The 14,297-nt window shown below is 44.7% G+C and overlaps 2 protein-coding genes across 2 annotated transcripts; one reads left to right on the forward strand and one right to left on the reverse strand.

Moving 5' to 3' along the window:
• The first annotated feature begins 805 nt into the window (after positions 1 to 805).
• LOC112938680 (aspartic proteinase nepenthesin-1-like) lies at positions 806 to 1,357 on the forward strand. Its single transcript, XM_026024756.1, has one exon. The coding sequence runs from the start codon at positions 806 to 808 to the stop codon at positions 1,355 to 1,357; it is 552 nt and encodes a 183-aa protein (XP_025880541.1).
• A 1,176-nt stretch (positions 1,358 to 2,533) lies between these two features.
• LOC107280596 (cysteine-rich receptor-like protein kinase 6) lies at positions 2,534 to 10,774 on the reverse strand. The gene is made up of 5 exons (XM_066309723.1): positions 10,448 to 10,774; positions 7,012 to 7,256; positions 6,690 to 6,864; positions 6,249 to 6,590; positions 2,534 to 2,605 (listed from the first exon to the last, which is right to left on the reverse strand). Exons 1-5 carry the CDS (start codon positions 10,772 to 10,774, stop codon positions 2,534 to 2,536), a joined length of 1,161 nt encoding a protein of 386 aa, XP_066165820.1.
• Between the last annotated feature and the right edge of the window lie 3,523 nt (positions 10,775 to 14,297).

The raw sequence follows: 14,297 nt of genomic DNA on the forward strand, positions 1-14,297 counted from the left end.
GCGGCGAGGCGGCGGCGGCGGCGCCGGAGCCGCGGGGCTGGAGGAGGGCGGTGAGCCAGCGTTGGTGGTGGGGGCATCTCGTCGCTGACGCTCGGGGAGGAAGGAGGGGGAGGAGGCTGGCGGGGGGGGGGGGGGGAAGGGGCGGTCTCGCCAGCATCGTTGATTCCCTCCAGCAAGTCGGCGAGGCGAGCGGTGGCACGGTGGGGCGGTAGCGGCGGGGGATCGGGCGGAGCGGACGAAAACACAATGCCGCGGCGGAACAAGCGATGCGAAGGGAACGGAAGGAGGAGAGGTAGGGTTAATGTCTCTGCATGAATCTTAAAACATATCCGATGGTCCAAAATTTGAGAGATGGGAGGTGGGATTTTCTGTCAGTTCCCAATGTTGAGTGCTCTATATTACTTCCAGCCTACGTTATCTTTTCTAGATGCAGGGTTCTTTTGTTTTCGGTATTTGTATCAGAGGGTGCCGATATGGCGAAATTTCGGTCCGAAATTTCTCAAATTCTGAATAAAATTTAGTCAAATTTGAACAATAATTGAACAAATATTGCCAAAATTCACAAAAAATTTTAGAAAATTAAAAATTTCGGTCGAAATGATATCATATCTGGGCATCCGAAATACCTGATATTTCAGTCCGAAATTTTGATTATATGATCGACTAATGTACATTATCTACTAAGTCCACGTTATCTGTATGCTACATATATAATCTCCTACCTCTATGCTACATATATAATCTCCAACCTCTAGCTGTACGCCGATTAACGAACTACGAACCTAAGTAACACTACGAAATTACAATGGAGCGAGGTTGCGTTGTGCTGCTTCTCGTGCTCTTGATCTGCTCAAGTGTCCTTGCCTTAACTAGTGGCGTGGGGCTCCACTTCGAGCTCACCCATGTCGACGCCAAGGGAGGCCGCTACACCACGACGGAACGCGCACGTCGCGCCGTCGATCGCAGCCGGCGGCGGCTGGCGGCATCCATGTCGTCCGCCGGGCACAGCGACGTGCGCGCGCCTGTGCAGCGAGCGCAGGGCGAGTACTTCACGGAGTACCTCATCGGCGACCCGCCGCAGCACGCGGAGGCCATCGTCGACACCGGCAGCAACCTTGTCTGGACGCAGTGCACCGACTGCCTCGCCGTCGCCGACCGCTGTTTCAAGCAGCACCTTCCTCTCTACAACTACTCCGCGTCGCGCAGCGCCAAGCCCGTGCCGTGCACCGACGCGCTCTGCCAAGCCAACCCGTACGGGCACTTGTTCCTCACTGGTGGAGAAAGGAGCTTTACTCCCGGTTACCCCTATAGTACTACCAATCCGGAACTAAAAATAGTGATCTTTAGTCCCGCGTGAAAAAACCGAGAGCAAAAATCCATTTTTAGTCCCGGTTGGTGTGATAGAGCCTCTTTAGTCCTGGACTAAAGATGGAGTTAGGCTAAAGATAGAGCTGGGCTAGCTAGATCCAGTTGCTCCATTATTATTTTCTTTTCTTTATTGTTTTTAATAGATTGATTTCACCCCATCCCATCCCATAATCCCAAATAAATTATCCCCAAATCCTCAAATCCTCAACTCCCTAAATCGATACATCATAGATACATCACAAATTTTACAAAATTCATCACAGATATATCACATTCACATCACACACAAATCAAATACACAGATCCGAATCACAAATTCTTAAAAGAAGAAAAAAAAAGCCCGTTGCCACTGCCGCTGCCGCGCAGGCCGCCGGACGATAGATAGAGATTAATCTATCTCTATCGGGCATTATCTTAGGGCCCATCACAGATGAGTCATCCGTGACGGGCCTGAATGTCATCTCAATCGGGCATTAGTGTGGAGCCCGTCACCGATGAGTCATCTGTGATGGGCCCTACGGCAATACTCGATTGAGATAGATTAATCTCTATCGGCCTTAAACTAAGGCCCGTCACCGATGACTCATTTTTCATCTTTACATTTGAAGTATTTGTATTTGTGAGTGCAAAATATATAGCTGCTGTGTAATAATTCATTTTATTAGTCATAATACATTTTCGGATAGTAAATGATTTCAAATGGAAATATGGTCAACAACAAAGTTGTAGAGCCTTTCAAGATCTACAAGTTTTATTTTGGTTATTTTTCTATATAACTTTTTTCCCAACAGTTTGAAATTGAATTTGAATATATGACAAATCTAAACAGTATTTGTAAATTCTAAATGATTTCAAATGGAAATATGGTCAACAACAAAGTTGATCCTCTCATCAAGATCTACAACTTTTATTTTGGTCATTTATAATAAAACAAAATTAGCCATATAAATGACTACACATATCAAGTTTTTGTAATAAAACAAAATACTTCATTTATTACAATAGATAAGTATAAATGCATCGGTCACAAGGTTCTGCCTTCCGTATGATCTGAACGAGCATATGCCACAGGCTCTTGGGGATCATTGTCAAGGTCAATGTGAGGTCTTACATGAAGATTATGTTTGTATTCTTCTTCATCGACGACGTTGTCAACTCCTACAATTCAGCGCTTTCCATCCCTCACGATGTGCATCTTTTTGTTTGAAGGGTCTTTTATGTAGAATATCTGCTCGACCTGTTTCGCAAGTACAAATGGTTCATCAGCGTATCCCACCTTTAATGGATCTACTAAAGTGAAACCTTCCTTGTCGGCTTTGACACTAGTGCGTAGATTCACGCAACGACAGTGGAACAAATGAACCTTGAAATTGACGTAGTTTAGCTCCCAGATCTTCTCAATGCGGCCGTAGTATGTGGTTGACCCAACTTGATCCTGGAATGCATCTATACGGACGCCGTTGTTTTGCACTGTGCTTTTGTCATCTTGTTTGATCGTGTAGAATGTGTATCCATTTATATCGTATCCTTGCCATGTGTCTACGGTCCAATCCCCAACAACTGTACAGTCTCATTTGGGACATCCGTGGACATTGTCACACGATTCTTGAACCATTCGTTGAACCGAGAATTATGTTCTCTGTTAATCCATGCATCATATCGCCCCAAGTTCTCATCTCAGATTTTCGCTAAGTGCTCCTCAAAGTATGGGCCAACTTCTGCCATATGTTGGAGCACAGCGTAATGAGCCTGCGCGTAGGATGCTTGATCGGGCATAATTCTTTTTCTTCCAATTGTGCCAACACCTGACAACCTTCCCTCGTGACGAGACGCAGGAACTCCGATAGGATCAGCATCGGACATGTTATTGACACAGAACTCAATAGCCTCCTCGGTCGTGTAACCTTCAATGATGCTCCCCTCGGGTTTAGCTCTGTTACAAACGTACGACTTCAGAACTCCCATGTACCTTTCAAACGGCCACATTTCCCTTTGAAAAGCCGGGCCACATAGTTTTGTTTGCTTCACCAGATGAACAGGGAGATGAACCATTATATCAAAAAAAGAAAGTGGGAAAAACATCTCCAGGTGACAGAGGGTATTCACAGTATCGGTCTGCAACCCATCTAGATCTTCTGGATCTATAACCTTCTGTCCAATTGCTTTGAAGAAGGCGCACAGATGTTGGATCGTGTGACGCACTTTCGGTGGTAGAATGCCTCTGATAGCAACTGGCAAGATTTGTGTGATTAGCACGTGGCAATCGTGAGACTTCATTCCAACAAGTTTTAGATCGTCCAATTTAACATACTTACTTATCCTCGCTGAATAGCCCGATAGAACTTTAATATCCTTCAAGCATGATAATATTGCGATTTTCTCATCCTTCGACAATGTGTGGCAGGCTGGAGGGAGGTACACTCTACCTGTCTCTGCATCTCGTATGGGCTGGAGTTCACTGCGAATATTCATGTCCTGTAGATCAAGGCGCGCGTTTAACCCGTCCTTTGTCTTCCTGGGAATATTCAACATCAGGCAACCAAACTCTCACACACATTCTTTTCTACATGCATGAGGTCAATGCAATGACGGACATCAAGATCTTTCCAGTAAGGTAGCTGCCAAAATATGGATTTTTTCTTCCACATACCCTTCTCCTTTGTCTTGCTACGTTTTCTTTTCTTCCCAAACTCATTGCTTATGTCCTTGACCATATTGTGGACCTCATCTCCGGACAAATCTTTGGGAGCAGGCTGAAGTTCTTTCTTACCGTTAAAAATTTTCTTCTTTCTTCTAAATGCGTAACGTAGCGGAGCCACCTCCGATGACCCATGTATACCATCTTTCGTGATTTCTTCAGCCACCGGCTTCGTGTATGTTCCTTGCAATCGGAGCATGCCTTCTTTCCTTTTATAGTTTGTCCGGAAAGATTACCGAGTGCAGGGTAGTCATTAATGGTGCAGAACAATAGAACTCTTAGCTTGAAGTTCTCCTGACCATATGCATCCCAAGTTTCCACACCTTTTTTCCAAAGAATCTCAAGATCGTCGATAACAGGCTCCATGAATACATCGATATCATTGCCGGGTTGCCTCGGACCTTGGATTAACAAGCACAACATAATATATTTCCGTTTAAAGCATAACCATGGAGGGAGGCTATAGTTCGCAATAAGAACTGGCCAAATGCTGTGAGTACTACTCATGTCACCGAAAGGATTTATGCCATTCGTACACATACATATCCTCATGTTTCTAGGGTCGGCAGCAAAGTCTTTGTGTTTTCGATCGATATTCCTCCATTCAATCGAATCCGCTGGGTGTCTAAGTATACCATCATTCCTTCTCTCCGTGGCGTGCTAACGTACTAACTTTGCTTCGTTCGGGTTGGCAAAGATTCTCTTGAAACGATCAATGATAGGTAGATACCACACAACCTTTGCCAGACCACCCCTCTTTGACTTTTTTCCTTCGTCAGCACTTTTATCGAGAAGCCTTGCAGACAGGACAAGCAACCAAGTCTGCATATTGCTTGTGGTACAATATGCAGTCGTTTGGACAAGCGTGAATTCTATGGACCTCTAACCCAGTGGACACAGAACCTGCTTTGCTTCGTATGTCATCTCGGGCAATGTGTTCTCAGCAGGAAGCATAGCCTTCAAAATTCCTAAAAGATATGTGAAACTCTTGTCTATCCATCCACTACTTGCCTTCAGCTTCATTAGGTCCAAGATAACTGACAACTTAGTGTGTTTTGCTTTGCATCCAACGTACAGAGGCGTCTCGGAATCACTGACCAACCTGCTGAACTTCATTCCATCTCTCTCATTCTGGGCTGGGTCCTCAACGTCACGTAACATGTCTTGCAGCAGATCGTGATCCACATCAACCATTTCACCGCCCAATGGAGAAGGTATAAACATGTCATGCTCATCTTCATCTTCCTGATTATGCGCACCACTTCTGACTGCTGCTGCTCCACTTCCTGATTCTTACTCTCCATGCTTCACCCAACATGTATAGCCCTTCATGAATCCTCGTTGTATCATATGACCGTGTACATCCTCTCCGCATTCTCATTCTTGCAATCTGCACATGGACAACACATGTAATCACTGTTTCTTCTTTTCCGATCCTCCTCCGCGGCGTTCATAAAATTTATTACGCCCTTTTTGTACTTCGTAGAATGACGTTTCAAATTTTTCGCATACATCCAACTTCGATCAATTGCTACAAAATAAAAAAAAACAAATTAGAGGCACATCTTCTAAGATCAGTATTGCAAAAGTAAGACGTGATGAAATTGCTCAATTAATGATTAATATTACTCACTTGATTGCTCCATTTTGATCACTTTTGGGAATTTTCTGTTTTCCTTGGAAAAAAGACAAAAAATCGCCCCCTACAGCCTCCCACCAAAATAGTGAACAGTGGGATACAGTTACACTAGGTGGTGGGGGGGTATTTATACTGTGCAACAAATATCTGTAACGGCCCTAAAACAATCAACCGTGACGGACATATAAGTAATCTCTATTGGGCCTTAATAAAATCCCGTCAAATAAGAGTGTCATCTGTGACGGGCATTAAAGTTATCTCAATCGGGCCTCTAGTTGGTGCCCGTCACAGATGACTGTCATCTGTGACGGGCTTCTTTTAGGGCCCGATTGAGATATGGAACCCTCATCTCAATTGGGCCTCAACTATGGCCCGTCACAGATAAGTGTCATCTGTGACGGGTTTTAGTTTTATGCCGATATACCATGGCTGTGCGGCCATATCTCAATCGGGCGAAACTCCGGCCCGATTGAGATTACTTCCTTGTGACGGTCCGCAAATTCCAGTCTTGTTAGGGGTCGTCACAGATGGAAGGATCTGTACTAGTGTCTCTGAAACAGGGTTAGGTGATAGCTGCTGCTTATTGCCGACGTCAGCAATGTCGTCTGTACCATCAGTACCCAACAGCACATGTCCGGCGCCAGCATCCACGGCGAGGCCGCCGGAGCCGAAGAAGAAGGCTGGTTTAGAAGGAGTCCGCAGCGACATGGAGTTGCTGCTCAGCATTAGTACCACCGCTGAAATGTCCGGCCTATCGGCTGGATTCTCCTGGACACACAGTAACCCAATCTGCACGCAGCTGAGCACCTCGTTTTCACGGTACCGACCACCCAGGGACGCGTCCACTGCGTCCGCCAGCGATCGTGTCCTCCACTTCTCCCATACCTACACACAATATAATGGAGCTTGTTGTTTATGAACTGGCCGGGAAAAGCTAGAGCAAATATATAGAAATCAAGAATTAGGGTTCTCAAATGTACTTACATAGCTCAGTAGATATATGGAGTCCATGCATTCGGAAGAATCTGTCCTTGTGGAAGCATAAATGCCGTTGTTCCTTCTCCCAGTCACCATCTCAAGAACAATCACCCCAAAGCTGAACATATCTGATTTTGTGGAGACATGCCCACAGTAGGCATACTCCGGCGACATATACCCACTGCACACAAAGAGTTAAACAATAAAGAGAGATGATAAGTGCCTGATCGACAGATCAAGTTGATCATGTCTCAATAGGACGATGTTCGAATCATTCAATTGTTCATTAAGATGCATCGGAAGAGGAACTTATAATACATATACTTACAGGGTTCCAACAGGTCGTCGTCTTGTAATATCCTTTGACTGATCTCCACCAAATGCCCTGGCAAGGCCAAAATCTGAGATCTTGGGGTTCATTTCCCATGTATGATCCCTATGTATGATCTTCTGGCTAGACTCTTCATGCAAATATAAAAGGCCTCGAGCAATTCCATAAATTATCATAAACCTTTTCCTCCAGTCTAATTGTTGTCGTTTATCAGAATCTGACAAATTAAATACACCAACAGTCTAATCAATATATGGATGAAGACACCTTAATTATGGCACTGCGTTCCATGGATGTCCATAATATGCTCAGTATGAGACTGATATGTTCGCTGTTATATCATGAACGTTAATTAGATGCATGAAACTTGGCGGCATGAAATGGATCTACGCTTGATTTATGAAAATCTGTATTTATCAATAACAGCACAATGGACAAATTAGTTGGAGGGATTACCGAAAAGGAAGGTATCTAGTAGGCTTATGTTAGGCATGTATTCATATACAAGTAGTTTTTCTTCTTTCAAGCAAACACCAAGTAACCGCACCAAGTTTTTGTGCTCGAGCTTGGCAGCTAGAACAAGATCATTTTTCAGTTCATGAAATCCCTGTGAGGAGGTTGTTGAAAGCCGTTTCACTGCTATTTCTTCCCCGTCCTCAAGTGTACCCTGCAAAAATAAATTATTTTGCTGCTTAGCTGTAGTGATGAACTTGCACGCGGGTTAACCTATGTGCAATCTGTTGCATCGAAATTTTATATTCACTTCAGTTTAACTAAAGTGGGCAAAGAATACACGCGAATCGGCCCGCAGTCATCCCTACTTAGCTCGAAAGGCATTTTCCCAGGACATTTGAAAACACACCTCTAAGATCAATGTTGGACACCATTTGAAGATATTCCTTTATCTTATAAAGGAAACCATTTAAATTATGAGTTGTTATCGTTACATTTTCAATGAAGACTTGGGTAAATGTTGCCAACATCTGTTTGTGTGGAATGTAGTATCTAATTAATTAGAGATTTGCTCTGGTCCACCAAATTGTACCTCAAGGTACTGGTACGGTACCAGATTGAATCTAACTGTCCAATATGTAAGGGCACGATGGGAATCTCCCCCAGCTTTGCAACTTGACCCATTCGCGCCGCAATCCCCCCACACTACTCCTCCCCACCGCAAAATATTCCACGGGCAGCTGACGCCACCGGTTCATTCCCTCCCGTCGATGCCCCCGCAGCACCCCTGTTTTTCCGGCGTGTTCGCAGCGTGCGTAGTAGTGCTTAGCCATCAGTTCTACCTGCTTCGTTGCACAAGAACCCACGCAGGCTTCCTGCCGACGTCGAGGCGCTGCAGCACGCCAGCGTGCTCGTGTCGTGTACGGCAACAACTACTTCTGGACAGGCAGTGGCGCTAGAGATGGTTCTCTTCTTCCGCTCCGTTGTCCGGCCGTGGTCGCAAGTGAGGATTGATTCGATGCATGCACAATGAGGATTGATTCGGACTTTCTGACTGATAGTAGTACATACTGATATACAGATAGATATACAGGTACAGTACAAAGATGGTACTCAAACAAAGAGTGAAAGAGACATTATTGTTTATCAAGAACTGATCTCGGTAGATGGACAGAAGCATTGCTCAAAGTTAAAACTTTCAGTCAGAGGGAAAAAAATTCCAAACTTTTAACTTTTTAGGATTTGAAAAGAGCAATACTCCCGAGGATTATGTTGCCATCTGCAAATCTCTGCGCAATCCCTGCGCTTCGGAAGATGGCACGAGACGGTGGCCGTCGCGAAGGAGTCCTCCATGGTGCAAGCTGGAGACTGCCTCGACGGAGCTTGACCTCACCATCGCCAACATGGGCACGACCCTCCACCTCCCGCTGAGGCATATCGCCCAGAGAGTGAGTGTTGGTCTGCTCCATTGACGACGACCCCCAGGTGTTCTCGTCTTGGTCCGACTCATCTGCGGATGAGGACGACACCACGGCGGTGACGGCCAGCCAAAGTCACACAACGGCGGCGATGGCACGCATCTGGGCCATCTGAGGAGGAAAGACGCCGATCCGATCGAGTTCCCAATATTTCCTATGCGAAAAGACCACCTTACCCTTCCACTGGTGCGGTACCACCCAAACAACTAAGCGGTACCTGGTGGTACTGATCAATTTCAGCCGTTGGATCCAGTTCATCTGACGGTTAGCATTTGGTACCGCCAAAGCCTGCTGGACAGTAAAAAAACTCAATTTATTAAGATGCATGCGTTGTTGCATATTAGTTGCAGCTTCGATGTCCAGGATGTCATATATTCTGAAGAGTAGTTGCATATCATTTTCAATTTTGTTGCTTTTGAATCTCGAAAAACAGAGTAGTTAGACTGTATTCAATTTGGACCTGAAAGAACTTAAGAGTACAGATGCATTGCTATGCTATTCCTTTTGTAGCCTAAGCAATGTATTGCTTTCGTCCAAACTTGTTTGTGGTTCGTTTTACTTTACATGGTCTCCGGTGCAATTGTACTCCCTCCGTCCTATAATATAAGAGATTTTGATTTTTTGCTTGCACTGTTTGACCACTCGTCTTATTCAAAAAATTTTAGAATTATTATTTATTTTATTTGTGACTTACTTTATTACCCAAAGTACTTTAAGCACAACTTTTCGTTTTTTATATTTGCATATTTTTTTAAATAAGACGAGTGCTCAAACAGTGCAAGCAAAAAATTAAAATCCCTTATATTATGGGACGGAGGGAGTAGTATTCTAGCACTAATAATAAAGACATTTACGCACTACAACATAATTGATTTTTCTGCAGAAGACTTCCTCTAGGTTGTACGTGGAGCATAACTGCTCCCGCAAGCAAAAATCGATCCCTCTAGCACGGTTCAAGTGCTGTATGAGAAAATCAATTTTCGGAGACGGGCCTATTAATATGCCGCTTGTAAAAATAAACCTATTTTCGCATGTGGATCTGTTAAGTGGCCCGCAAACAAAAATAACACTCTCTCTCTACAATTTTTTCTCCCCTTCTCTCTACTCCCATTCCTCTCCTCACTCCTCCCACTCCCTCTTTTCCTGAGCACGGCACGCTCCGATGAGAGCAGTGGGGGCGACGGCGGTGGCAGGGGTGGGCCCACAATGATTCATGGGTATTCAAATGAATACCCAAGATTTTTGAACAAAAATATATATATATGAAGTATATATTCCATATGTATATATGAAAAAAGAAAAAAAGGCCTACCCATTCAAAAGAAGCCCAAACTAAAAATGATTCCTATCCCTCCCACCATTTTCCTCCCCACCACCCTCAGGCTCATTGCCCAATAGCCAAAAAAGAGCCCAAACACTATTCTAACCCTATCTCAGTTCCCATTCCCAAATCTCCTGAGTCCGATCCAGCCGACTAGCCGAGTCGCCGCCTCGCCGGTCACCCTGCGCGCTGCCGCTGCCCGCTGCGCCGGCGCCGCCAGCCCGCCACCCGCCACCCGCCGCCCGCCGCCCGCATCTCGGCGCCGGCGCGTGGGCGTCCCGCATCCGGCCGGCAGTAGGGCACCACTGCCCTCCAGGGCAGCAGCCAGCAGGGCGGCAGGGCGCATGCCGCGGCCGCGCACCGGCGGACGGCGATCCGGCGACCGGCGGAGGCAGCCTCCAACCTCCAGGCGTTGCCGCTGACCACCTCCACCGGCCACCGCTCCACGGCTCCACAGCTCCACCGAGGAGGCGAGACGACGAAGGTAACTCACTAACTCTCCCTTCATGGCTAATGCCTAATTGGACTAGGAATACAGAAGAATAGAGATTAGGATTTAATTCGTAGTTGAATCTAGCATGTAGGAAATTATTCATGCCTTCATGGTTGAACATTTTTGATTTAAAATTGGAATCCAGGAATGGTTCATGGTTGACTATAGTATATTGTTGTTTTGTAGGTTTGAAACATGAAGAGAAAAAATGGTCCCGCCGTTAATTTAAAGGTTTTTTTTTAGAAAAGGCTGCTGCAAAGAAGAGAACTCAAGAAGCAACTGGTCCAAGTCAGCCTTCTTGCATTGGTCCAAGTCAGCCTTCTTGTATTGAGAGTCAGATGCAAGTAGTGATATATCAAGGTCAACCTGAGAATGAGAGTGATAGTGGGGCAAGCAGTCCAACCACAGTACCGCCTGATGTAGAGAATGATGATATTGGAGGAGGGCCAAATGATGAGTCATCAAGTGATGAAGACAATGATGGTGGTGTATATGACATAGAGCATGATCCTGGATTGAGGACTCCTATCTCACAATATGATGTCAATGACCAAGATTCTGCTAGAAGGGAGTATATTGCATTGGGCCTTTGTTAACCAAAGATGAAGAAGGGGGATTTTCCGCAGCATGAGTGTGGAGGTATGCGCCGCTTCCTGCCAAAATGGTTTTTTGAGTTCTAGTGGCTTGAGTATAGTGTGCATAGAGATGCTGCATATTGCTTTGTTTGTTATTTGTTCAAAGATAGCACTAACAATCATGGGGGAGATGCTTTTGTTAATGGAGGTTTTAGAAATTGGAACATTAAAAGTAGATTTAGTAAACATGCTGGTGCTGTCAATAGTGCTCATTGTGAAGCTGAAGAGAAATACAATTTGTTCATGCAACCTAAGACATCAATTCGTGAGTCCTTTGCATCAAACTCTGCAGAGTTTAAGGATCAATACTTAGCTCGCTTGACATGGTCACTTAAGTGCATAAGATATCTTCTGCGGCAGGAGTTGGCTTTTCGTGGTCATGTTGAGTCAAAGGATTCTAACAACAAAGGAAAATTTAGGGAACTTGTGCAATGGCTAGCTGGGAACTTTGAAGAAGTTAATAAGGTGGTTCTAGGAAATGCTCCAACTGGTTGTCAAATGATAGACCACAAGATTCAGAAACAACTCATTGGTTCTTGTGCTCACAAAACAACTAAACTTGTCATAGAGGAACTTCATGATGAGTGTTTTGCAATTCTTGCTGATGGGTCTAGTGATGCCTACCAACAAGAACAATTGGCTCTTTGCTTGCGGTTTGTCAATACGACGGGGCAACCAGTTGAACAACCAGTTGAACGGTTTCTTGGTCTTGTTCATGTTGAATATACTACATCATTGACTCTTAAGGAGGCAATTAAGTCTTTGCTTATTAAGTACCAACTACCCTTATCCAAGGTACATGGACAAGGATATGATGGTGCTAGTAACATGAAGGGTCATATTAATGGTTTGAAGAAATTAATTGTGGATGAGTCCCCCTCAGCTTACTATGTACATTGTTTTGCCCATCAACTTCAACTAACCCTTGTAGCTGTTGCTAAGGAGAATATTGATTGTGCATGGTTCTTTGGGCAACTTGCATATTTGTTGAATGTCCTTGGGATGTCTTGTAAAAAGATCTGCATGCTTCGTATAGCTCAAGCTGAGTATATGATTGAAGCATTGAAGTTAGGTGAAATTGAGAGTGGCCAAGGTCTGAATCAAGAGATGGGCTTAGCAAGGCCAGGTGAGAACCTTGTTACCTCCAATTCTCTATCATATCTCTACTACACCTCTAAATTGTACTCACTACTTTAATTAATATATGGTGGCAGGTGATACACGTTGGGGATCTCACTACAAGACAATAATGCATGTCATGCTTCTATATCCTTCAATCAAGAAAGTTCTATTCAAGGTTGGGAAAGAGTGTAATGGGGCAGAGGCTATAGGAGCTCAAACTATGCTACAAGTATTTCAGTCATTTGAGTTTGTTTTCTTGTTGCACATGATGAATGAAATATTTGGATACACAAGTGACTTCTGCAATGCTCTGCTAAGGAGGGAGCAAGATATTGTGAATGCAATGGATCTTCTTGAGTTCACAAAGGCAGAACTTGATGTTTTGAGAGAAGATTGTGGATGTAAAGAATTTCTTGGAAAGGTCACTTCTTTTTGTGTGAAGCACAAAGTTAAAGTTGTTGACATGGATGGGAAGTATAAGCCTATACAAAGATCGAGGAAATTCTTCAAAGATGCTGTTAATTACCATCGATTCCATGCTGATATGTTTTTGGGTGTCATTGATAGGCAACTTCAAGAGCTCAATAACAGATTTGATGAGGTAAACACGGAATTACTTAGATGCATGGCATCATTTAGCCCAGCCAAATCCTTCTCTGCTTTTAATGTTGACAACTTAGTTAAGCTTGCCAAGTTCTATCCTAGTGATTTTGATGTTGAAGAAATGAACCAACTCCCCTTTCAACTGAACCGCTATATATTAGTGATGTGGGTAAGGATGAGAATTTCACAAATTTGAGAAGTTTAGCAGATCTATCTATGATGCTTGTCAAAACAAACAAGGTTTCTCGCTAGACCTTGTTTACAGACTTCTCAAATTGGTGTTAGTTCTCCCTGTTGCAACTGCTGGTGTTGAGAGGGTTTTCTCTTCAATGAACTATATCAAAAACAAGTTAAGAAGCAAGATGGGACAAGAATATTTGAATGATTGCTTGGTTACATTCATTGAAAGGGATTTCTTCTTGCAAGTCAAGGATAAACACATCATCAATCATTTTCAAAAGGGATAAGTCCATTTTACACCCTTGAACTCTTCATTTTGTCTAAAATACACCCAAAACTCTAAAACCGGATATTTCAAACCCTCCAACTTTCAATACCATTCACTTTACACCCTCGAGTGGTTTTTCAGCTGGTTTTCGCCTACGTGGCACTGATGTGGAAGTCCAGTCAGCAAAAAAATAAAATAAATAAAAATTAGGCCCACATGTTAGTGCATAGCCACCTCTTCTTCTTCCCCTATCTCTTCTTCCCTTTCTCTCTCTATCCTTCTTCATCCCACACCAGGAGAGCAGTGACGGTGGCATTCTTGAGCGCCGACGGAGCTCAAGCATATCCCCAGCCTTCCCTTCCGCGCTGACCGCCGGCGAGCACGAGCTCAAGGTCCGCCACTCCCGCCACCTCCAGGAGCTCCATCTTCACCATGAAATCGAGCTCGCCGGCGGAGCTCGAGGTGCTTGGGGGTGTAGAGTTCGGCGGAGGCGACGGAGCTTCGGGACGAGGAACGCAAGCTCGACTAGGCGGCGGCGGATGCAGAGCTTGAGCTCGATCTCGTCCTTGACCAAGCGGTGGCGGCGCTCGATATTGTTCTTGAGAGAAGGGGAAGGTTGGCCGCGGCCACGACAAGGTCGGTAGTGAGATTGATGCGGAGCCCACCATCTTGGCCATGCTCGGGAGAAGAGGGAGGTTGGTGGCGAGCTCGATGAGGAGCCCGCCTTCTT

The sequence above is a fragment of the Oryza sativa genome, chromosome 4 (genome assembly GCF_034140825.1).
Source record: "Oryza sativa Japonica Group chromosome 4, ASM3414082v1".
NCBI classification, from domain to species: Eukaryota; Viridiplantae; Streptophyta; class Magnoliopsida; order Poales; family Poaceae; genus Oryza; species Oryza sativa.

What these genes read in the sequence shown, in the direction of transcription:
- LOC107280596 (XM_066309723.1), bottom strand. Translation starts at nt 10,774, where the DNA reads ATGAAGGGAGAGTTAGTGAGTTACCTTCGTCGTCTCGCCTCCTCGGTG. An exon ending in GGGCAGCGGCAGCGCGCAGG is followed by an intron (nt 7,257 to 10,447) that starts GTGACCGGCGAG and finishes TATATTGATTAG; the next exon opens with ACTGTTGGTGTATTTAATTT. An exon ending in CGACGACCTGTTGGAACCCT is followed by an intron (nt 6,865 to 7,011) that starts GTAAGTATATGT and finishes CTTTGTGTGCAG; the next exon opens with TGGGTATATGTCGCCGGAGT.
- LOC112938680 (XM_026024756.1), top strand. Translation starts at nt 806, where the DNA reads ATGGAGCGAGGTTGCGTTGTGCTGCTTCTCGTGCTCTTGATCTGCTCA.